Source organism: Cetorhinus maximus, chromosome 1, assembly GCF_964194155.1.
Source record: "Cetorhinus maximus chromosome 1, sCetMax3.hap1.1, whole genome shotgun sequence".
In the NCBI taxonomy this organism is placed as follows: Eukaryota; Metazoa; Chordata; class Chondrichthyes; order Lamniformes; family Cetorhinidae; genus Cetorhinus; species Cetorhinus maximus.
In genome coordinates this window covers 81,332,028-81,358,216 of record NC_135879.1, presented here as the reverse complement: position 1 = coordinate 81,358,216, position 26,189 = coordinate 81,332,028, and the positions used below count along the sequence as shown (strand labels likewise).

The 26,189-nt window shown below is 42.6% G+C and overlaps 1 protein-coding gene across 26 annotated transcripts in view; it reads left to right on the top strand.

Annotated features, from left to right (window-relative positions):
* LOC144681317 (calcium/calmodulin-dependent protein kinase type II subunit delta) overlaps window positions 1-26,189 on the top strand; it is a 331,255-nt gene that overhangs the window by 229,864 nt on the left and 75,202 nt on the right. For 13 of the 26 annotated variants that reach the window (XM_078543053.1, XM_078543061.1, XM_078543010.1 and 10 more), the window contains exons 6-11: window positions 260-332; window positions 6,304-6,406; window positions 7,526-7,609; window positions 15,782-15,876; window positions 22,553-22,675; window positions 25,464-25,547. In XM_078543053.1, the coding sequence (XP_078399179.1) occupies window positions 260-332; window positions 6,304-6,406; window positions 7,526-7,609; window positions 15,782-15,876; window positions 22,553-22,675; window positions 25,464-25,547 (562 nt within the window). Of the gene's footprint in view, window positions 1-259; window positions 333-1,256; window positions 1,330-6,303; window positions 6,407-7,525; window positions 7,610-15,781; window positions 15,877-22,552; window positions 22,676-25,463; window positions 25,548-26,189 lie in introns of all 26 variants that reach the window. The other 13 variants (XM_078543070.1, XM_078543080.1, XM_078543016.1 and 10 more) reach the window with 1 other exon arrangement.

The following is a 26,189-nucleotide window of genomic DNA, read 5'->3' as shown; positions in this document are numbered from 1 at the left end:
ATACTTTTTATATATAAAGCTTTTGATCAAATTAGCTTTTTAGCTCATTAGATTTCTTTTAGAAATTATTCTCAATGATGACTGTGGTGCTTTTCTTTTAAACTTCTAAGTGTGGCTTCATTCACTGTCACTGTTTTTATTCCTTTTTCAAGTTGCAGTTGATGAAGTTCTGTTCAGTACTGTGAACTTTCTATGTGTGTGCTGTGAATATGTACCCTAAATTTCTTCTCCCTTCCATTCTGCCCTTGTTTCTTCACAGTCATTGTATACAGCAGATTCTAGAAAGTGTAAATCATTGTCACCTTAATGGCATAGTTCACAGGGACCTGAAGGTCAGTATTTACCCATGAACTGCAAGCAGAAATACATTAATAGGGGTGGGAAAACAATCTTAAAGATCTCCCTTGCCTCAGCACAATCTGCATGGTGCCTTTTACCTTTTTGCAAGTCCACATGTCTGCTATGCATCATGGCTGAAAGCTTTTGAATGCAATTGGGGAAATCTCCAATTTTAAGGTTCAGGACACTGAACATTTATTAATAACTTGTTTGAGTTGTTATGGTGCAAAGTATGGGTGTGTGACTATGTAGTTTTTTTTAAAATTGCTTATGATGCATTGCGGCGTGTGAATGAACACCACTTCTGTTCTGAGACTTGGACTGTGATAGCAACTATTTATACAACTGGTCACATGTTACTCCATTGGAATACGTATAGGCAGTAGGCAAAAAAGGAGGAAATATAAAATATTTAAAAATATGACAGCACTCTTTTAACCTAAATTAACAGCTATATGTTGATTATAATGTTTGTAACCTACATGTTACATAACGAAAGTGTTGATGAAAGATGCAAAATTACTAAGAACAACTTTCATTTGAAAAACATTTGTTTTCCAAAGGCAGTGTCATGGTAACCATTATGTTGACCAAAATTAATATACAATGGTCGAAGTAGCTACCTGCTACTGTTTTCTCATTGGCTAATCATGACTTTATGGTTACTACTGAGTGTCCAACCAGTAGCTAAAAGAAGGATGACTATGTATCTAATTAAAGTAAATGAAGGGAAGCTATGAACTCTTGGTTCATGTGCCAATGGTTATTCTGCTGGAGCACCTGTGTTTAGGTCCATTAAGAACAATTCCAAGAAACACCAGTTGTTTGCTATTGACCACGAAGCCAGTCTCTCCAACAGTACACAAAGAGTGAGTGTCAGCTTGGAACTAACACACGCCCCTGGTGTTTGCATGCAGTCATTGCATTCAGCAGATCCTGGAGGCTGTGCTACACTGCCATCAGATGGGTGTGGTCCATCGAGACCTGAAGGTGAGTGATATGAAGATGATAATTTGAACAGTTCAAACTTGTCTGCAGTCATGCATGAGGTAGAATCAAAGCTCCTTCCAACTTTCTTACATGAATAACAACTTGTGTAAGGTACCGGGGGCTGTTACAGCCCCAAAACACAGTACCCCTAATATATGCCACTGCATTGGAGGGAAGCAGATTTGGGAAGAAAGGGCATATCATATATTTTCCGAAAAAATAATTATAAATGAACAATTTTGGTTCTCCTTTCTCCCAGCCTTGAGTCATTCTTACCTGCAGTATTGCAGCTGGTGACAGATTCTACATACTGCTACAAGGGCTGGCAGTCCCTTTATGCTTATCCAAATGGCCATGCCTCATGCTTAAGCCCATTGAGGTTTGGCAGGCAGTTTGAACATTTGGGGTCAAGGACCACAAACAGTCCAGCTTTTGCCTTGCTCGGTATCCTCATGTCAGCAAAGGAAACTATGTAACCAGACCTTGATCTGATTTGTACAGAAGGCTATATTTCCACTTGACAAGGCTGCAGCTGAGCATATAGGTAAATTTTCATTCCTTGTCTACTACTAGTTTCTTGGAACAGTTTTCATGTACTTTTAGGACCAGTAGTTACTTTCTTGATGGTTTTGTGAATAAATGCACCATATGGAGAGGAGCTTGTAAAGTATAAGGGGGAAATCCAGTAGTTGTGGTTCAAAAACAACACAGGTAGGAACAGTGAGGAAGTCCTAGTGAAAAGGTATTAGGAGTTAGGCTTTAAATTAAAAAGTAGGTCCTCAAGGTCTCTGGATTATTGCCTCAATCAGGTGCAAATTGGCATAGGAGCAGTCAGATCAGGAGAATTAACACATGACTGATGGGCTAGTGTGAAAGAGATTTCCATTTCATGGGACACTGACATCAACTCTGGGACAGGAAGGAGCTGTACCGATGGAAAGGGCTTCACCTGCACAGGGATGGGACCAGTGTCCTCACGGGAAAGATAAATAAGGGACATGACAAAAGTAAGAGAAGGGTGGATCTACAAGAAACATAAGCAGCCTAAATGTAAACAGAGTGGGGCAGGAGAGCATATAAAAGAATAAAGTATGGGAGGACATTGAAGGCAAGGGAATAAATAGAGCGTGAGTCTTAAAAGATGATTATACCTGATATGGAGCCCAGATTTGTTATCAGTGCTCTAAATGCAATCTAACCAAAGTTCTATACAACTATAACATAACTTCCCTGCTTTTTAAATTTGTTCCTCTAGAAATGAACCCCAATATTATAATTTATCCCTTGTACCTTTCGTGGTGAGATAATTAAAAATACAACTGGAAGATGAGCTAATTCAGAGCTAACAAAGCTTATTAAATTTACAATATCTATTCCCATTCAGGTACTTTATTGTGCAGATTCACCTTATCAAAAAAAGTTCATGAATGCTAACTTGAACCATTTTCCACCATGAGTTATTTCTCCTCTACTCCCTTTTCCTATTTCAAAGCCCAGACAAGATTTGGTATTCAAATGTTGCTAATGAAGACAGTTATGCTTAGAGTGATCTCAGAAATACAGCAAAATTGCTAAAAATTACCATTAAAAACCAGTCAAATTTTAAAAGTTTTTTTTAAAAAGTTTATGCATGGGTGCAGTTAAACGCCGTCCTATCATGGAGTTTAAAACAAATTGATCAGTAGTAGTTCAAAAAATGTATAACGTCATAATATATAATATAATCAAAGTATAAAGCATCCTAATAATCTAGGGGCAGAATTTTCTGCCTGTTGGGCAGGCCCGACCCAATCTCTGGCGGGCAGGGAGCCAATCCCCGCCAGCGATCGGGGCCACGCCGCCATTTTACATGGGTGGGCCAATTAAGGCCCGCCCAGCATTACGTCCAGCGGGAAGCGCTATGTGGTTCCCTAAAAGCGAGAATGCGCTCTTTCGCGCATGCGCACGAAAGAGCGCACATCTCTCTGAGGCTAAGTGCAGCCTCAGGGAGATCGCTTCCACTTTGAAAAATGTTAAAAATAGAAAATAAAATTCCATAACATGTCCCCCTCATGTGACAATGTCACATGAGATGGGACATGTTGATAATTTACAGAATAATTTTATTAAAATTTTTAAAACCCTGCATGAAACCTCATCCCGCCGGTGGATGAGGTTTCATGTTTTCTCTATTTGCCGCCGGAGCTCCTGGCCTGCCCACCAACCTTAAGGTTGGACGGGCAGGTCTTTTAATTGTTTGAATGATCCTGTCAATGGCCTCAATTGGCCATTCACAGGTCGGCGGGCCCGCAGCTGATTTTGCTGCACCCCCGCCTTCCTGAAAATTTAAATGGGGCAGGATAACAACGGGGGTTCCGCCCGACATCATCCCGTGTCATTTTACACGTCAGTGAGCAGGCCCCACCCCCTGCTCGCCGACGGCAAAATTCTGCCCTCGGTTTCTAGTCAGCTAGAAGACTCCACAGAGCGTCAGTATCATGCCTGTCAAGAGCACAGCCACCCTGCACACAGATTTCTCACTGTGCTGCTCTGAATTGGCCATTAAGAGTTATGAGAGAAACATACTAAGAATTAATTCAGCAGAAGCGCAATTGGAATAAAACTTAGCCCCTGATTTAAATTCCTTCAAATTAATTTTAAGGTCTCAATCTCCATTCGGCTTTTAAAAATGTCATTAAGGTGATTGACCCTCTGACCCAATGTAGGATTTGTTTTAGTAAGTTCAACACAGAATCAAACAAGGAATTCTGGACAGCCAAGGTGAATGTAAATGTTGAAAAAGGCATGTTCATGTCAGTTGTCAAATTTGGTTTTGTTAAACTAATTATTTTGCCCTAATGTATGACCTAAAGCCAGCAGTTAGATTGTGGAAAGCACTTTTCCAAATGATCTGCTGCTCACCTCATTCAACCATTGCTAAAAAATGCAAATAATCCCTATATCCTTCATTGAGACAGTATACTAATAGGGCTTATTTAACTTGGAGCAGAGAAATATATTGGAAACCTCAATAATTTTGGAGGGTACATCTAAGCCAGAGTAAACATTTGTAATCAGAAATATTTTGCCACGTTCCATGCATGACTGCAGATATTGGACTCTTCGCCCTGAGATACATGCCTTTTATTGCTGCTAAACAGTCAAGCCACTGACAGTTCTATGTGTTGCTCAATCTTAACATCCTTTTACAGCTGTGCTTATCTGATTAATTTTCAGTGGCTTTTGTATTGCATTTAACCAGCAACTGTATTATGTTTAGAGTGTTGCAATACGTTGCCTAAATATTGATTGTTGATCAGCTTAAATACTTTGATTTTGGTGTTTGATGAAATCAAAAATTAAGTTCTTGGATGGAGCAGAATTTGAAATGATTCCAGAATTGTAAAAGATGTAAAATATAGATTTTCATTTTAAAGTATCTATTTTACACCCATGTGCACACACTTAATCTAGCCTGCCCTTTCAACTGACCAGTCACTGCTGCCCATAAAACTGTGGGGGAGAAATTTGTCTACATAACATCGCTTCAAGCGAAACTATGCAGACTACATCAATTCCCTAGGGCCGACAGTGCCTTCAGCCGCTACCTGTGTGGCCCATGCCACGATGATACCAATGAAGAAACCCATGCCACTGCAAGGTAGAGGTATTGTCTGCAATTGTGGAATCAATGTAGTCTGTGTATTGCTGCTTTGAAGCAGCACTGCATGAACAAATTTCCCCACTGTTTGCCAAAGATTGGGATGAGTCAGGCTAGGCATGGCAGGTTTGCCTTTCTTTTCTCTTGCTGGGAAAATGGTTTGCTTCCATGTTAACTCAAATTGAAAACTTATTTAGGTAAATTATTTGAATTGTCACTTGTTCCTGAGGTTGAACCACTGGCCACTGAATTAGTAATTGAGCACAATTTGTGCTTCAAAGCTTTTGGTATATTAGTTTGATTTGTTTTTAAAGATTACATGTAGTAATATGATTTATAGCTCAGTGGAAACCAATTTTAGGGTTGCTAACTGTTATAGATATGATCTAAATAAAATAGTAACTGTACTTTACAACTTGCGATACTTTACAACATCACTCTTTTTGATTTGAAGTAGGCATTATAGAACAATTGTCCCAGCAATCTTTAGTTTCTATTGGCTGAAATTAGTATGACAAGGTTTCACCAAAAGGTCCCAATTTTTTTTGTAAATTTTCAGCTAAAATAGAAAACAAAACAAGCCCAGCCGATAATTCTGGTGGTACGCCTTATATATTTATTGAAATGTTAATTAACATACCTTTTGACCATTTTTGTGTATAAACCAAGGATTTACCTTCTATCTAGAGCATTCTCTTTTACTAGATGCTTTTCAACATTCTATTTGATCTGGAATCATTTAAGACAAGTGTAATTGTATGACCTTTATGTATTTCAGATTTCTTTCTTTCTGAGTGCTAAACGAGCAGGAAAAACAAAACAGTTGAGAAGCCCTTCAAAGCACTATAGAGTTGTGAAACTGTAATAGGTTGGATTTGGGCTAAAAATGAATCCTAGATAATTTGGATATAGTGCTGTAATTGGAAACTGCTCTAGTTGATAGTGATTTAAATTGACTGTCATTGAGCAATTGCAGAGGAATGATCTGTGCCCTTGCAACATTTGATTCTCTGCCCTCTGTAAATATTTGGCTAATTTATATATGTACAAGTGAGGTTGACCTGAAAGTTGTAGACCAGATTTCATATGCCATTACTGATTATTTTTGATCAATGGTAGAAGTTGATTAATAAAAAATTGTCTCTTGTATGGATTTGATTCTTTGGAGAATAAACGAGACTTCTGATCTATAGTGCTTTGGTAACCATTTTGTAGAAACTTATTGAATTTGAACATTTTGCTTGTGAATAACAGTTTAAGTAAGGGATAAGAAAAATGTAACTTGAAAGTTTACTAAATCATTTTTTTTCTCATTCACCTCTTTGAAAATGAAGCCAGAGAATCTGCTCCTAGCTAGTAAATTGAAGGGAGCAGCTGTGAAATTGGCAGATTTTGGTTTGGCAATTGAAGTCCAAGGAGACCAACAAGCATGGTTTGGTGAGTACATTGTAAAATGAATTTTTGGTCTTCTGCAGCTTAATACCAGTTAACAGATCACATCCGCAGATTTTTCATAAGTCATCATTCAAAGAACTTCCAGCTAGGGTTTTCCAAAAAAAATTCTTATGAATTTTGACAAAGTGAGTTTGGACGCCTGGGACAATCCCATTTTCAATCCAAGGACCATTTTGTAAAATGCCCAGTTCAGCATTGACAGTTCCCAAAGTCAGTGGCCAAACAAATTTCCCTTATATCCACAAGTTCAGGACAATGGAGCAATTCCATAGTCGGGGAGTCAGGTGGCACCTGTGGAAAAGAAAGGTATACAGAACACTCTGACCAGCTTTAAGAATTGTACAAAGACTATAGGCAATAATTGTTGCCTTTGAACAATAGTGTGAAATGGATAATATTGGCTTGGCTGCCCATTAAACAACTGCCCTGATTTTCAATTCCATTGAAAATAGAAACAAAGATCAAGAGCGGCATGTAATGGGTAACTGAAATGATATCACCCATTTTTACAAGGCAACATTACCCCCCATGGTATCTGAATGATTATTACAAGGCAACATTACCCCCCATGGTATCTGAATTGGAGCAACGTATTGAGGCTTGGGATCCAGTTGTTAATGTTCACTGTATGAATGCAGCAACTGCAGGCCTCTGTTATAAATATTAATAGAGGGAAGCAAATGAAACAATCTATTGTGACACCAATTTCTTTGCTCCCAGTGTTTTGCATTTGTCACCAGGATATTAGCATTTTCAATTTTTGTCTCCAGCTGAATAGGAAATGTGTTTTCCTTCTTTCTAACTTATTTTATAATTTGGTCATGATGTGTTTGTGGACAGTAGGGACTACTGCAAAACTGCTGTGTAATGTAGATCAGTAAAACTTAGTTTAGATTATTTGTGGATGTCAGTTAAAGTTTGCTATCCACATAAAATTTGGATTAATAGTTTGAAATGAATACCTTCTCTTTTCTGCATCATACTAACCAGATAGTAAAGGGAAAATGCAACTGTATAAATACAAAGCTGTTTTACCTTGCTGAAACATTAAAATTTATTTGAAATCAACTTATTTTCTGAAAATTGTCTGATAATCCACAGGTTTTGCTGGTACGCCAGGGTACCTCTCTCCTGAAGTATTAAGGAAAGATCCATATGGAAAGCCGGTGGACATGTGGGCCTGTGGTAAGTAAATTGCATTGTTTATGATTTATTCTATCAGACATGGAGGATTTCTTAGCCAATTTGTTTATGTCCTCATCAGACATAATGTTATCGATATAATAAAAATAACTAAACATACACCTTTCTGGCAGAAATCCTTGGATAGAAATGCAAAATGGGAACCATGGTTCTTTTTCCTTTCCCTCACACAAGAGCACTGAAGCCAATCATAACACTTCACCTGTGCTCTGGCTGAAATCAATTAGCTCAGCACAGACTAGGAATTAAACCTGGGACTTTTTAGTTTGTATTCTAATGTATTAACTGTTCTTGATTGGAGTCTGTTTCTAGTATTTTGGGACAGGAGGACAAAAATAGTTCTTCATGTATCCCCACAACGATTGCTACAATTTATGGCAGAAACCTAAGCTACCTTTACCCCAGTATCTCACTCCCGAAACTCTAGCATCTCCTTTGCTCTCCATTTTTTAAAAATTTAAAAATTAGAACTCATTTCCAGCCAGGCTTTAGTCACCTCTTCTAATCTTCCTCCATTTGCTGCCTTGTCTATTCCTTTTTTACTTTTATCACACTGCTATCCCTCTTCTCAAAGTACTACATAATGCGCTATGTATTAATTGTCTTCTTGTCTTGCTTGAGCCTTGAGTCTTGTAGTGTCCTTCAAGTTAAACCTCATACTTGACAGAATCATAGAAGTAAGTCATTCAGCCTGTTGAGTGTGTGCCCCTCTGCAAAGGCAATACCCTAGCACTGCTCCTCTGCCCCTGTAGCCCTGCGAGTCTTTTCTTCAGATAAAAATCCGATTCTCTTGAAAGCCCCAATTGAATCTGTCTTCACTGCAGTCTCAGGCAGTGCATTCCAGATCTCAATCACTCGCTGCATAAACAAGTTTTTCGTTGTGTCACCATTGCTTCTTTTGCCATTCACCTTAAATCAGTGTCCTTTGGTTGTTGATCTTATCACCAATGGGAACAATTCCTCCCTATCTATTCTGTCCAGACCTCTCAGGATTTTGAATACCTCTATCAAATCTCCTCTCAACCTTCTCTTCTCCCAGCTTCCCCAATCTATCTACATCACTGTGGTTCCAGGGATGAGGAACTTTTCCTGTGAATCTTTTCTGAACTTTTCCTGTGAATCTTTTCTGAACACTCCCTTATGCCTTCACATCCCACCTAAAGTATAGTGCCCAGTATGATACTTTCATTTTTTTAAACAAAACTCTCTCACATCTCTCTTATACCACCGGAATCAAAGGCCACTGAATGTCGTTAGAATTTAAAGCATTATATGCCTCCGTATTGATGCATTATATCTCAAATCATTTTTAATTGCTTCTTTTGTAATGGTTTCAATTCACTTCCAGTATTTGAGTTCACTGTCTAGGTGGTATCCAAACTGGGTATTTCCATTCACCGGAACCCTGTTATAGTGCAGCATGCAATCATAGGAACAGGAGAAGGCCATTCAGCCCATCGAGCCTGCACTGCCATTCAGTACGATCATGGCTGATTGAACACTTCAATGCTTTTTACCCACACTATCCCCATAACCCTTTCAATAAGATCACCTCTCGTTCTTCGAAACTCTAGAAAATACAGGCTCTGTTCACCTAATCTTTCTTCCTAAGACAGTCCCGCCATCCCTGGAACAAATCTGGTGAACCTTCGTCGCACTCCCTCTATGGCAATAATAGCCTTTCTGAGGTAAGGGGGCCAAAACTGCACACAGTACTCCAGGTGCAGCCTAACCAAGCTTCTATACAAACTAAGCAAGGCTTCTCTACTCCTCTACTCAAATCCTCTTGCAGTTAAGGCTAACATTCCATTAGCTTTCCTAATTGCCTGCTGCACCTGCATGTTTGCCTTCAGCGACTTATGGACAAGGACACTCAGGTCCCCTTGTACATCTACACTTTCTAATCTCTCACCATTTAGGAAATACTCTGCACATCTGTTCCTTCTACCAAAGTGAACAACCTCATATTTTCCACATTATGTTCCATCTACCATGTTCTTTCCCACTTAGTGAGTCTGTCCAAATCCCTCTGTAGCCGCTTTACATCTTCTTTACAACACATTCCTGCCAAGCTTTGTATCATCGTCAAACTTGGAAATATTATATTTGGTTCCCACATCCAAATCATTGGTATATATTGTGAATAGCTGGGGCCCAAGTACTGAGCCTTGCGGTACCCCACTAGTCACAGCCTGCCAACATGATAATGACCTGTTTATTCCTACTCCCTGTTTTCTGCCTATTAGCCAATCCTTAATCCATGCCAGTATATTGCCTTCTATTCCATGTGCTTTTATTTTGCTAATCAACCTCCCGTAGGGGGCTTTATCAAAAGCTTTCTGAAAATCCAAGTATACTACGTCCATCAACTCTCATCAATTTTGTTAACAACGTCCTCAAAAAAACTCCCAAGATGTTCGTCAAACATGATTTCCCATTCGCAAATCCATGCTGACTATGCCTAATTAGATCATGATTATCCAAGTATCCATTTATCACATCCTTTATAATAGATTCTAGCATTCTCCCTGCTACTGATGTAAGGCTAACAGGTCTGTAGTTCCCTGTTTTCACTCTCCCTCCTTTCTTAAATAGTGGGGTGACATTTGCTATTTTCCAATCTTCAGGAACTATTCCAGAATTTATAGAATTTTGGAAAATGATCACCAATGCATCCACTATCTCCACAGCAACCTCTTTCAACACTCTGGGATGCAGAATATTAGGTCCCGGGGACTTATCAATTTTCAGTTCCATTAATTGCTCCAATCCAACCTTCTTACTTGTAGTAATTTCCTTCAACTCCTCATTCTCCCTAGTCTCTTGGATCTCTAAATCTGGAAGATTTCCTGTATCTTCCTTGGTGAAAACAGACACAAATGATCATTTGACTTCTCTGCCATTTCTCTATTCCTCATTATGAATTCTCCTGACTCTCCCGACCCGAATGGGAGTAAAATAGTGTGTGTCAGGTGAGCATCCTGACGTCATTGTGCACTTGCGCGATATTTTTCTCAGTGGGCACGCACGGATACCAGAGTGGAGCCCTCCATTAATTAACAGGCCACTTAAGGCCCTTAATAGTCCAATTAACTGTGATTTTACCATGGCTGTGCAAGTTTCTGCTCATCACATGGGCAAAACGGGCAGGCAGCCAGCCGACATTTTCACAAACCTCATCCAAGGGCGCGATAAGAAGGGTCAGCAGCATTGCCAGTGTGAGTAGTGAACCGTTTTGGAGATAGTTTGCAGCTGGTTGCTTATTGCTACTTGGCAGCTTCATCTCTATTCGGGGCTTTTTCTTAGCATTTCCAGGCCTCATTTCAGACTCATTGCTGTCTGCCAGGCTCCCTGAGGATTCAGACCATGCGGACCCTTCCAGGTACCAGACAGCCTTGTGTAACCATGTTAATGGGGCTTGTGATCTCCACTGGAGACACCTCCTTAAGAGAGGGACAGAAGGGAGGAGGCCAGGTGTCCCAATGCAGCTTCCAGGGGAGCGACCTGTGGGAGGAGAGGCGCAGGTATAAGGGGCGCAGAACCAGCAGGTAGTAAAAGGCAGAAGGGGCTGCAGAAGACACCACTATCCTGCTGCCAGAGTTTACAGGTGGCGATGCAGCTATCTCAATATATCTGAGATGCAGTGCCGAAAGAGGCTGCGCCTCTCAAGGGAGACCGTGAACTCCACTTGCCAGATGATTGGGCCTGAGCTCAGCTCCAACTGTGTGGGTGGACACCCAATGCCAGTAGCTCTGAAGGTCACAGCGGCCCTCAACTTCTATGTCTCCGGCTCTTACCAGGGCTCAGTGGGGGATCTTTGTGGAGCCTCCCAATCAGCTGTCCATAGTTGCGTCAAGCTGGTGACAGTAGCTCTGTTCAGGTGGGTACTGCCTTTTTTTCTTTACCGTACAGACGAGGCCAGCCAGGCTGAGCGAGCCAGAGGCTTTGCAGCGATTGCTGGGTTCCCCTGCGTCCAGGATGCCATCGACTACACACATGTGGCCATCAAGGCTCCAGTGGGTCAGCCGGGTGCCTTAGTCAACAGGGAGGGCTTCCACTCCATGAACATGCAGATAGTATGTGACTACAGGATGCAGATTCTGTAAGCCTGTGCAAGGTACCCTGGCAGCTCCTATGACGCGTACATCCTCAGACACTCCCAGGTGAAAAGGCTCTTCAGTGCTCCAGCCCGACTGGATAGACGGCTGCTGGGTGATGAGGGCTATCCGTTGAAAAGGTGGCTCATGGTGCCTCTCCGCCACCCAAGAATAGAGGCAGCAAAGCATTACAAAATGAGTCATGCCTCCACAAGGGCAGTGGTAGAGAGGACCATAGGTCTTCTCAAGAAGCACTTCCGATGCCTGGACCATTCAGGGGGAGTGCTGCAATACCCCCCTAGAACGGGTGTCACTGATTGTGGTTGCATGCTGCTCTCTCCACAATCTGGCACCGGCAAGGGGGGGACCCACTGGAGGAAGAGGATCTTGACGCAGTTGCACAGGCCACAGATGATGAGTTCAATAGTGAGCCTAAAGATGAACACAGTGAGGAGAACGCTGAGGGCATGGAGCCAGACCTCGGTAACCTGCAGGGAGGCAGGGACACCAAGAACACCTTGATCCAACGCTCCTTCTGCTAGGCTACCAAAGATCAGCTTCAAACGCATGCCAGAACTGCTTCCTCCATCCCGGTTGTCTGAAAGGACCCTTTCATTTGAACACAAAGAACACTCAATGCCTGTGCAATAAAGTTCAGAGCCACTTACGTCCAGCATTACATACTGGCATTCCCTGCACCAATAAAACAAAAAGGTGAAGCATACTCAGGCCATGACGACAAAAACAAAAAACTGGGTGCGGCCAGTGCCACGCCTGGCATCTCCCCAGTCACCACAGCTTCATCAGATGCAACGATCACTGGTAGAGGGGCTGAGGAGCTGCTGCCGTCATCTGGAGTGCCCTGAGAGGAGCCCACGGAGACGACAGGCAGCTCGTGCGCCAACATGAGGTCGCTCTGGACCTCCCTGCTCACCATTGACGGACGGGTGCTTAGCTGGGATACTGGGTGCCTCACATCTATCTCCCATACTGACACTGACCACCTGAGGTCGTTGCCTGTGTGAGGGCTTGCAGGTCTAACGCAACCGTAGGAACCCCTGATTCTGTCCCTGGAACTGTCTCTCAATGGAGGAGGCAGTGCACTCACCCATGAGGATCAACGCAATACTCACACTCCGCATAGACTCCTCCATCACGGAGAGCATGGCATGCAGACCCTCGTGGACCCTCTGCCAGTTCCTCCTGCACATCTCTCTGGACACCCAGCATCTGCCACCTAATGGAAGACTCCAGAGGACCATCATCAGCCTTCAACTGAGCATCATCCTGGTCCCCAGCAGCCCTCCGACTGCCAGAGCCCTGGGCACTCTCTGCCTCCGCCTGCACTTCAAGCGACTGTAAAGTGCCCGCACCAAAGTGCACCAAGCTGCTAACTGCCATCGCTCTAATGCCCACCAAAGTGTTGGATCTGCACTGGTGCCTGCTTCAGAGAGCGGGTGTGACGTAGATGAAAATGATGCCCGGTGGTCCTCTGGTGTCAGGGGTGACCCTTCAGGGTCTGCAGATCGGATGCTTGCTGGTAAACCTAAAAGGGAGAAGAAGGACATGTCATTAGTTAAAGTCATCACACTGTCACTGTGCGTGCCAGGCGCCCTGGTGAGACAATGGAGATCTGCATCACGGTGCCAACGCCTTTCAATGACCAATGCGGACTCCAGGTTCGAGGCTCCCATCAATGAGGAGACTACACTAGAATGGTTGCACAATTGGAAGGTCTCACCTCTGTGCACTGCACTCTTACCTTGGTCTGGCACCCCTGCCTCTCCACGCCTGGTTTCACGGGGAGCATGCCAGCTCTCAAGGTGGTCCTGCTTGAACCAGGAGAGTAGCAGCAGGTTGGGCAGGCCCCCACCCATATGACCTCTTGGCTTGGTTTTGCCTTGTCTTCTCTTGAAAGAACAGAGGAGCATTGATTAGTCCACTCTCTCTATGTGCAGCACCATTGCAACCTGGCCAACCCTATCTGAGGACCACCTCACAGGGCACATCCAAATCACGGCCCTCAAGCCACATGGCACTCAGTCCAAGCAGCCAGGGCTCACCCTCTTGGCCAGCTCTGGCATCATTGACAGTTGCCACCCAGACTCTAGTACCCCTGAGGTCCATTGAGGGACAGCCACACCTTAACACTTCTGCACACTGTCCCATGCCAACTTGGTACTCACCCTTCCTGAGTGCAGCAGGTCATTGAAGCACTTCCAGCACTGCACCCATGTGCGCCGCACCACATCATTGCTTCTCACCACGGCTGCCACCTCCCCCCATGCCCTCTTTGTGAGGTGTGGTGACCTCCTCCCATCTCTGGGGACAAGGGTGTCCCTCCTGGCAGCCCCCTCCTCCAGGAGGACAGCGAGACGCTCATCAGAAAAGCGGGGGGACCCCAAGTGCCCATCCGACCTGACCTCCTGCCTGGCTTTTGCAGCCGCACTCGACTCCATCGTTACAACGGCAGACAGATGTCCTTCCCTGGCAGCCACTGTGTTGCCATTGAACCCGGCAGCTGACAGGCCCCCACCCCCACTCAGCCCTTCCTAGCCAGTGTGGAGACACCTTTCACGCTGCATCCGCGTGAAATTGCAGTCGGGGCCCGATCGAGGGAGGCGGTCGGTTTCACGGCCGCTCCTGGGCCTGCCCACCATACCCGCCTGACAAGGGAAAAATTCTGCCCCAGGTTTACTACTACTTCTGGCAACTTTATAAGCCTTTAAATCTTATACAATCCTTAACTTCCTTTGTCAGCCATGGTTGACTGACTTTTTTTGGGGTTTTTGCACTAGAAGGAATGTATAGGTGCTGTCAGCTATGTAATAGTTCTTTGAAGACTATCCATTGCCTATGTACAGTCATACCTTTTAATGTATTTTCCCAATCCACCTCAGCCAATTTATCCCTCATGCCTTCATAATTTCCTTTATTGAACTTTAACATCTCACTTCAGAGCCAACTACCTCACTTTCAAACATAATGTAAAATTCTATTATATTGTGGTCACTCTTTTCCAACAAGACTAATTAGCCCTTTTTCATTACATAATACTGGATCTAAAGTAGCCTGTCCTCTAGTCGACTCCTCAACATATTACTCTAGAAAACCATCCCTAACACACTCCAGAAACTCGTCTTCCACAGCATTAGCGCTCAATTGGTTTACCCAGTCTATATGCAGATTGAAGTCATCCATGATTACTGCATTGCCCATGCTACATGTTTCTCTGATTTCCTGATTAATACCGGGCCCCACATTACCACTACTATTTTGGTGGCCTATAAACAATTCCAGCCAATGTCTGCTGCCCTTTGCTGTTCCTTATCTCCACCCAAACAGACTCCACACATTGTTCTTCCGATCTGAGATCCTCAATTTCTAATGCACTGATCCGATCCCTTATTATCAGCGCGACTCCACGTCCTTTCCCTTCTTGTCTGACCTTCCTAAATGTCGAATATCCTTGAATATTGAGTCCCCAGTCTTGGTCACCATGCAGCCATGTTTCCGTAGTGGCATTTAAATCATACCATTTACCTCTATTTGTGCCTTTAGATTATCTACGTTATTGTGAGTGCATTCAGGTAGAGTGCCCTTAACTTTGTCTTTTTGGGTCTCTGCTATCTTTTAGTTCAATCCTTATAGGCTAATGCACAGCTCTGCATAGAGAGTTTGGGTGCTTTGTCTTGGCTGCACTGATTTAGCCCTATCTTCCTCACAGATCAAGTATTGGGAAGCCTCCAGTCTAGGCTTGTTACCCTATCTTTCTTGAAAACTAAAGGCTGGGTCCCAGTAACCACAGTTTTTAGTGCGCAGTAGGGATGCTGGAAAGAACTGAAGATTAGTGATAGAGTCTATGTACTTCCCAACCTCAAACCTTTTGAGAAGGTGACATTCTTAATTGTGCTGAAACAGTTTCTTTTGGAAAATTAAATATCAGTCTGTATTTTTCAAAAATAATTTACTGGGGCCTGAACATGTTTGACAACCTAGCTGTACATTAGCCATATGAATACAGTTTTGGCATTTAGTATTTCTTTAATTTCGGCAGGCGTTATTCTGTACATACTGTTGGTTGGTTACCCTCCATTCTGGGATGAAGATCAGCACAGGCTTTACCAGCAGATCAAGGCTGGCGCTTATGATGTAAGTAAATTGAATAGCTCCTGCTAACTTTTTCAAGCAGTTGAAAATGTTTTATTAACACATGTAGAGTTTGTTTTAACCCCCTGACTGTCGATAAGTCATTTGTTATTCACCACTCAAAATTTTTTATTCCAAAGGTAAATATTGCAATGGATACCACCTAAATTAAAATTTTTCCTTTCTTTATGTTTTTTTCCTTCCCCTAAAGCACAAACCTAGTCCTGCAGCCAGCAAACTTTTTAACTGACACTTTGACACCTAATCTGGTGGATAGGTCTATCAATACACTGTTTCATAGAATGTATTCTGACACATCCAAATTATCTATGCTCACATTGCATTTGAATGCGGCACAATCACATCTGGAGCAGTGTTATGATAACTGAGCAAATGCATAATGCCATTATTGATTCGACTTACAAGCTGTTCAAGAAATAAATCTGTTTTACTTTGATAGGCATTTGCCAAAATCTCTGGAAATCTGGCATTCAAGAAATAGCAGATGGAAGGAGAAAAACAACAAAGGTTTCATCTAAAAGTTGGATTATATAGATACACAACATTCAACTAATTGGATTCAATCTGTTCTTTGATTGCAGTCTCTATAAGAATAAGAGGTGGATTGATCTTATGTAAGGTTAATTCTCAACATGAAGCTTCACACAAACATAGCCTTCAGAGTATTAAGTTAGGAGACATTTAGGGCAGCACCTTACCAGCTGCACAGAGGCAGGGTTGGGGGTGTGATATTTGCAGAGTAGTGCATTAGATCAGCCATCCATTGCATTATTGCCTTTGGGTGATCTTGCCGGAGGTGGGTGGGCAACGGAAGTGGCTCATCCGCTTTAGCTGCAGAGATGGTGGGTGTGCTAGCTATGATTTTCCAAAGTTCCTTAGATTCTTGAATGGTCCCACTAGATTGGAAGTTGGAAAATGTTACACTGCCTTTCAAGAAAGGAGGGAGAGAGAAAACAGTGAACTGCAGGCCAGTTAGTCTAATACCAGTTGTTAGTAAAGTGATGGAACCTATTATTAAAGGCATCTGCTGATGATACCAAGCTAGGTTGAAAAGGTGAGAAACTTGTAAATGTAGATGTTCAAAGACTTGGGTGCGCTTGTACAAGAAACGCAGAAAGTTAGTCTGCAGGTGAGCAAGCAATTAGGACGGCAAATGGCATGTTCGGCTTTATTATAAGGGGTCTGGAGTACAAGAATAAAGAGCCTTACTATAGTGGTACAGGAATTTGATGACACCACATCTGGAGTACTGTATGCAGTTTTGGTCCCCACATTTAAGAAAGAATATACTTGCATTGGAAGTGGTACAGCAAATGTTCACTAAATTGGTCCCTGGGATGAGGGGGTTGTCCTATGATGAGAGGCTGAGTAAATTGTGCTTATACTCTCTCGAGTTTAGAAGAATAAGAAGTAATCTCTTTGAAACCTACAAAACTCTGAAGGGACTTGATATGGTGGATGGTGAGAGATTGATTCTGCTAGTCGGGGAATCTAAAATATGGGGTTACAGTCTCAGGATAAGGGTCGATCATTTAGGACTGAGATGAGAAGAAATTACTTCAGTAAAGGGTTGTGAACCCTTGGAATTCTTTACCCCAGGGGTTGTGGATGTCCTATCATTGAATACATTCAAAGCAAAGATTTTTGGCCTCTCCGAGAACAAAGGGATATGGGGAATGGGCGGGAAAATGGAATTGAAGCCCAAAATCAGCAAGATCATATTAAATGGTGGAGCAGGCTCAATGGGCCTTGGAACCTTTTGGTTATTTTGGAAAATCTACTCTCTCTGTAGTTCCCTCTCCCAGTGTCCAGTCTCTCCTGGCAGCTGCCTTCAAATCAACGTTAGCATGGGACTGGCTATCTGTACCTACTAGGCTACTTCTACCTGGCAGCTGTCTTCAAAACTGAACTCAAAAACTGCTGTTTCTAGTTTCTTCTGTGTGTCTGTGGGAGGGACCTGCCTCTCTGGACCCCTGTTGCTAGGCAACAGCCTCATTTTTCTATTCTTGTGTTTGCTTAACTTCTCTTACAGTTGCAAACTCTCATTAGAAATGCAGGCTACTTTTGAAGTGAAACTAAAACTCAACTTGACCTTTTCTTAACACACATACAGAAATATAAATCAAACTTAAACATAAAGCTAAAACTCATTCCTAACACCCACACATACCAATGTAACTCACTTAAACTGTCTCTATTTCCTAACAGGCCATCCTGAAAAGGGGGTCTCCCTCTACAATGATGGCCTGGCAGTTATGGCCACAAATATTTCTAAAAATTTCACACATCTTCATAGGGCGCCTCCACTTTGAAGTTCCCTCGCATTCTGCCACTTGCCACAGCAGCACCCTCCTTTCCCAGTGTGGCTGCCAGCAGGACAACACTGTGGGCCCTCTCACTGGGCCAGCTGTGTGCCTGTTCTGCCCACCATCCTTAATTGGATTATGCTCGCAGAGGTGGCCTCTTAATTGGCCGCCTGCAGTTAGATCACACAGGCGGTTGGCCAGACATCACCAGCAGGGTCTGGACCTGTTTTTGGTCCCAATCTCAGATAATCCACAGAGGCAATATGATGCTGCCCTTTATGTCCATCTAATGAATGGACATTTTTCTTTGCTTCATCCTCCAATTATGTTTACATTGCTGAATTTATTTTGCTAAAGCCAGGCCTGTGATATGGAATCTGCATTCTGTTCTAGCAAACAGATGTGCAAGCTGGCTGCTGGACTTCTGATTGGTGGGGAAATCCGAGCAGTAGCCTGTATAGGTAGCTCAAGAATGTTCCAGATCTGCACCCTCTGACACAGTTAATCACCCTGTCCTTCCCCCAATCCTGTGCTCTGTCGTCCAGCTAGGTGGGACTACATTCGCCTGGTTCCATCCTTATCTATCCATTCGTAGCCAGAGAATCACCTGCACTGGTTTATCTTCCTTCTTCCACCTGATCTATCCTTGGAATTCTCCTGTTTCTCATCTACACACTGCCCCTTGGTGGATTCATCTGAAAATGCATGAGGTTCCACGTACGCTGACGACGCTCAACTCTACCTCACCGCCACCTCCCTTGACCCCTCTGCTATTTCTAATTTGTCATACTGCTTGTTTACGTCCTGTACTGGATGAGCAAACTTTCCTCCAATTAAATAATGGGAGGACTGAAGCTGTTGCCTTCGGTCCCCACCTGAAACTCCATTGCCTACCCACTGACTCTGTCCTTCTTCCTGTTGAATGCCTAAGATTGAACTAGACCATTCAAAACTTGGGCCAGAAACTTACCCATGTCGGGTGGGCTGAGCAGGCGGGGACGGGCACAGAGCCGATTGTCACCCGCGATCAGCTGCGCGCCGCCATTTTACGTGGGCAGGCTAATTAAGGCCCTCCCAGTGTAAAATGCATGCGCGCAAAAGAGCACGGCAATCTCCCTGAGGCAGAGCAGTGGGAGGCATTCAAGGAGGAAAAAGCGAGAGTACAGGGCAAATATGTTCCGTAAAGACAAAGTGGGGGACCAAGTCCAGATAACCCTGGATGTTAAGGGACAAAGAGGTTAGGATTAAAAATAAAAAGAGAAGCTTATGCAAGTTAGGATTAAGAATAAAAAGAGAAGCTTATGGCAGATACCGAGGGCTCGATATGGCAGAGTCCTTAGAGGAGTATAAAAAAAGTGCAGAGGGGAACTTAAAAAGGAAATTAGGAATGCTAAGAGAGTGCATGAGAAAGCATTGGTGGGTAGAATGAAGGAAAACCCAAAGGGTTTTTTAAAATATATAAGGAGCAAGAAAATAACTAGGAACAGAGTAGGGCCAGTTAGGGGACATAGAGGTAATCTGTGTTTGGACCCGGAAGACGTCGATGCACTCCTCAGTAAATACTTTGCATCAGTCTTCACAATGGAAAAGGACGATATAGATATAGACATCAAGATTGAGGACTATGAAATATTAGGGGAAATTAACAGAGACAGAGATAAGGTACTAGCGGGTTTGGTGGCCTTAGAAGTGGATAAATCTGCAGGCCTGGATGAGATGTATCCCAGATTGTTGAGGGAGGCAAGGAAAGAGATATCAGGGGTCCTGGCAGTAATTTTCAAATCCTCTCTGGCCACAGGTGAAGTGCCAGAGGACTGGAGGACAGCTAACATTGTCCCATTATTAAAAAAGGGAGGAAGGATAGACCAGGAAATTACAGGCCAGTCAGTCCAACCTCGGTAGTGGGGAAGTTAATAGGAAGAATTCTGAGTGACGGAATATATCTGCACTTGGACAGACACAGATTAATCAGGGATAGTCAGCATGGATTTGTTAAGGGAAGGTCGTGTTTGACAAATTTGATCGAATTTTTTGAGGTGGTAATCAGGAGTGTTGATGAGGGTAATGCATTTGATGTGGTCTACATGGACTTTAGCAAGGCTTTTGATAAGGTCCCTCATGGCAGGCTGGTCAAGAAAGTAAGAGCCCATGGGATCCAAGGCAAAAAGGCACATTGGATCAAAAATTAGCTGAGAGGCAGGAAGCAGAGGGTGATGGTAGAGGGGTGTTTCTGTGATTGGAAGCCTGTTTCCAGTGGGGTTCCGCAGAGCTCAGTGCTGGGGCCCTTGCTGTTTGTGGTGTACAAAATGATTAGGGCTTAAATGTAGTGGGTATGATCAAGAAGTTCACGGATGACACGAAAATTGGTAGAGTGGTGAATGGTGAGGAGGATAGCTGTAAACTGCAGGAGGATATCAATGGATTGGTCAGGTGGGTAGAGTAGTGGCAAATGGAATTCAAACCGGAAAAATGTGAGGTAATGCGCTTGGAGAGAGCTAACAAGGCAAGGGATTACACTATGAACGGTATGACCTTGGAAAGTACTGAAGATCAGAGGCACCATGGTGTGGATATCCATAGATCCCTGAAGGTAGCAGGGCAGGTAGATGAAATGGTTAAGAAGGCATATGGGATACTTGCCTTTATTAGCCACGGCATTGAATACAAGAGCAGGGAGGTTATGTGCTGGAACTGTATAAAACGCTGGTTAGGGCACAACTGTAATACTGTGTGCAGTTCTGGTCATCACATTAGAGGAAGAATGTGATTGCACTGGAGAGGGTGCAGAGGAGAGTTACCAGGATGCTGCCTGGGCTGGAGGGCTTGAGCTATGAGGAAAGATTGGATAGGCTGGGGTTGTTTTCCTTGGAGCAACAAAGGTTGAGAGGGGACCTGATAGAGGTGTATAACATTATGAGGGGCATAGATAGGGTGGATAGGAAGGCACTTTTTCCATTAGTAGAGGGGTCAATAACCGGGGGGCATGGATTTAAGGTAACAGGTAGAAGGCTAAGAGAGGAGTTGAGGAGAAATGTTTTCACCCAGAGGGTGATGGGAGTCTGGAACTCATTGCCTGAAAGGGTGGTTGAGTCAGAAACTCTCATAACATTTAAGAAGTATTTAGATATTCACTTGCGCTGCCATAGCTTCCAGGGCTATGGACCAAGTGCTGGAAAATGGGATTAGTGTAGAAGACCGACGTGGACACGATGGGCCAAATGGCCTCCTGTGTTGTAGACGTCTGAGTCTAAAACGTTTCCGTAAGAAAGCAGAATGTGTTAACAGAACAAAGGTCAGCACTCAGTGAGAAAACAACATATAACAAGTGACAGATGGCCCTTTTGGGGAATGTGGGGGGAGAGGCGGTGGTTGGGAGAAAAGGATTGAAAAGGGGATTTTAAAAGGGGTTAAAAAAAGGGATAAAACAATAAATAAAAATGAGTGAATAAAAAATACACTTTAAAAAAAGGATTAAAAGGGGTGATGATAAAGGAGAGAGTTTTGATCCTTTTTTAAATTCATTTTTAATTTTCATTCACTTATTTTTATTCATTGTTTTATCCCTTTTTTAATCCCTTTTTCTATCCTTTCCCCCAACCACCTCCTCCTCTCCCCCATATTCCCCAAAAGGGGCATTTGTCACTTGTCCCATGTTGTTCTTTCACAGGGTGCTGACCCTTGATCTGCTATTCACACATTCAGCCTTCTTACCTTTACACCACTTTATGCACATTCTTTAGTCTTCACCACTACCATTAATGCTCCCTTTGTCTTGTGCCCATGACATCTTTGTCAATCTCTTCTTAGCCCCAACCTATTGCTGACCTTCTATCCTGCTTTACCTGCTTCGCCCCTGTTAAACAGTATAAATTCCATCACATTTCTACTTCTCTTTAGCTCTGAAGAAGAGTCATACAGACTTGAAACATTAACTCTGATTCTCTCTCCACAGATGCTGTCTGACCTGAGTTGTTCCAACATTTCCTGTTTTTATTTCAGATTTCCAGCATCCACAGTATTTTCCTTTTATGTTATGGGACACTGGAACTGAAATACATGAATGAATTTTTCAGACCTTTTCAATTCAGGAATGTTTTCAGTTCAGAGAGGAAGTCAATTACCCAGGTTCTTGTAGGTGATTTGGCAAGGGTTTAAGTATTTTGTTAAAATAACAATTTTCAATTAGAGATAAATATATACTGTTTCCTCCCCAAAAAAATTGCACATGCAGTTATTAAACAATTTAGCTGTCCCCATAATATGGTGCTAATGTGAATTGAAAAAGTTTTACACAGACAAATATCGAGGTGCTGATAATTGTCTAGTCATCTGTCATTTCATCTGTTTTGTAGTTTCCATCACCAGAGTGGGATACAGTGACTCCAGAAGCTAAGGATCTTATCAATAAAATGTTAACAATAAACCCTGCCAAACGGATCACAGCCTCAGAAGCCCTGAAGCATCCATGGATTTGTGTAAGTTGCTTCCTTTTTTTGCATCAATAACAACCAATGATGCTGTTCCTATTTCAAGTGGTTTATTATTACTGAGTTCATACTTAGTAGTTATGGGGCTCTGGGATTATTATTTGGAAATACAGTCTTAAAAATTGAGTATGTGGGGTTATCAGTTTTTAAAAAGTCTATTCCTGTTAAATAATATCAAAACTTAAAGAACTTGCCTTCATGTAGTCTTCCATGTCTTCAGGATGCCCAAAGCATTTTAAAGGCAATAAATTACTTTCCAAGTGCAGCCACTGTTATAAATGAAAGAATAATAGCAAAGAGATGACTGAGCAGTTAATCTGTTTTCAGTCGAGTTGGTTAAGGGATACATGTTGGTTTGGATGTTGAATGAACTCACTTGATCGTCAAGTAGTGCCATGCAATCTTTCATGTCCACATGAAGGGCAGGCACAGCTTCAGTTTATTGCCTCCAACAGTGCAGCATTCTTTCAGCACGTCAGTGAAGTTTCAGCCGAGATGACGTGTTGAAGTTTTGAAGAGGGATGAAAGTATGTGTTTCAATGAACGTAGAATTTATGTGAAGAATGTGTGGTGACCAGGTGACCTCTATGTACTTTTCAGATTTTGATCTGTAGGGTTCTTTCATGACTCACTATTCATTTCCCTATGGCTCCAACATTTTGGAGCAGAGGACCAAATTCACCTAATACAAACTTTGAATGGACCACTAAAATTTAACCCCTATACATAAAATTCAATTCCTTCATGCTGCAAATCCCAGGTCTCCCAGCTAAAGATCCAAGCCCTTCATACTAAAAGTTAAAATCTCCATGCTAATACGCAAACTTCTTGTACAAAAAATTCAAAACCCAGCTATGCAGCAAAGAACTCCTCCTACCCCCAAGAAGCCTTGTCACTTATATTTTTGCTGTTTCTAGTATGGTCTCCACTGTAAACCTTCCAGGTCTGAAAGTGCATCCTGTCTGGTGCAAAAATGCTACTCCTTCATTCGTCTGAACGCAGCAATCTGGAAACAACTTTTCTGATCCTGAAGTTTCAAAGGCTCAGTATGCAAACAAGAGTAAAAACTATGGGTTGAATTGAAGGAGTTCACAGGCTGAATTTGACCCACCAGTAATGTTTTGAACACCTAATCACTTATTACCCTGTATATGACACAGACACTTCTTAAAAGAAAAATTGCTCTTCCAGCCTTTGCATTTGAAAGATAGCTAAATGCATCTGCTCAAGTGAGGGAGTTATTGGTTATTGTATACTGCCAGGGTTGCAAGACTGTGGGCTGGGCACTGGGAGGAGAATCTGGTGTTGGAGATGCAAAATTAGTTTACAGGGATATAGTTTTCAGAAATTATCAGGAAACAAATGCTTTAAATTGCAATATATTTAACTCCAGCTAAATTGTGATAATAGGTATTTAATTTTGTGACATTAACATTGTGATACACGTTCAGTTTTCGCTTTAATGGATTTCCTAGACATTTGGTAGAATGCTTTATATTTCCTAGATGCCTAAGAATTTGTAGAAGTCCTGTTTAGTTTGCTGATAAGATTTTTTTTTAGTGCTAATAATAAAGTTAGGCAGAGCTTTGTAATTTTATGGGTTTTCTGCAGTATTGGGCAAGATTTTCCCATCGGTGATTTGGGGGCGGGGCCTGCTCGCCGAGGGGAAAATGATGCAGGATGACGTCGGGCAATCCCCAACGTCATCCCGGTCCCTTTAAATTTTTAGGAAGGCGGGCGAACAGTGAAATCAACTGTCTGCCCGCCGACCTGTCAGTGGCCAATTGAGGCCATTGACAGGCTCATTAGGATAATTAAAGACCTGCCCATCCAAGCTTAAGGCTGGCAGGCAGGCCAGGAGCCCCAGCGGGCTTCTGATTACTCATGAAACTTCATCCACTGGCGGGATGAAGTTTCATGTCCGTTTTTTAAACATTTAATAAATTTTATGTGTTTATTATTAACATGTCCCATCTCGTGTGACATTGTCACATGAGGGGGACATGTTAATAATTTCAATATTTATCTATTTTTAGACTTTACTTACCTGTCACGAATCTCCCTGAGATAGGAATTTGCCTCAGGGAGCAGTGCGTTCTTTCGCGTGCATGCACGAAAGAGCGCACTTTGCCAGATGGGGAATCCCTCCCCCACCCGCACAGGAAGCGCATAGTACTTCCTGTCGGGCTGGCCACTGGGTGGGCCTTAATTGGCCTGCCCACTCAAAATGGTGGCAGGTCCCATTTCGATGGTGGGGGTCGGCTGTCCACCCGCCGCCAAGCTGGTGGGCCCACACGCCATCCGAGGGCAAAATTCTGCCCATTGTGTCAGTAAGAGTTCTCCAACATGGAAAGACTGGAAGAGAAACCAAAACAAGACTAAGAGATCAAATCGATTTGGGTCTTGGCCAGCCATGTCAAAACTGATTGTCATGGACCTTTTTGAAAACTTTGTTGCAAACGTAAGTCTCTGAGAATTTTGCCTGAAATTGGCCACAGTTGTTTCTGTTTGCTTCCTCCAGGCATTACCATTACTAACAATTGGGGGAGGTAGTGCTCATGGCTTAGACAGGGTGAACATCAATAAGCTCAATTATCCTTTCGGTACTCACATGAGTTATTCAGTAGATTGAAGTACCTGAAGAGACATGATTGTTTACAAATTGTTGTCGTTTTTTTAACCAAATGTATAAAATGTTAAAATGTTACTATTATGCAACACATTAGTACTTATACAAACAATAATCCTTACCTTGCATTTTGTTTTTATTTTGCAGCAACGATCGACTGTTGCTTCTTGTATGCATAGACAGGAGACTGTGGAGTGCCTGAAGAAATTCAATGCTCGAAGAAAACTGAAGGTCAGATATCATGACACCCTCTTTCCTTGGCCTGAAGATATGATCTTCAATCTAATTTTAGATTTCCTTTGGTTTTCATATGAAATGTATTGTGTTATGCACAGAGCTCAAATAGGAAAACGTTGTTGCAAGTATCTTGTGACATCAAGACTTATGGGGATGGGGTGGTGTTCGGTAGCAGAGGGTATGGGGAAGAAGCATTAGTTTACTGGTGAGTACATATGTTGTAGCAGAATAAGGTGTCCCATAAGCATGTATCAAGTACCCACCTGTAAACTAAAACCTACAGTTACTTGAGCAATTTACATACTTACTACAAAGTCTGGTTTCACAATCGAATCTGCTACTCTTGCTGCTAGGCATGGACAAAAGGTACCTATATCTAGCCATAGTTGCCTAAACACGGTTGCTTATTACTTTAAATGGAGAACCAAGGCTGATGAGAAGATGGATTACATTTCCATGCAAAAGTGTGGCTTCAGTCAGAAGGTTAACCATCTTGTAATTTTTTTTTACCTTGCATGTTTAAACATTACAGGCATTAAATTGGCTAACCACTGCAAATATGATTAACCGATATCTATTCATAATGTTGCAGCCAGCACATTAAATTCATTCTGCCTGATGTTCTCAATGGCTGCT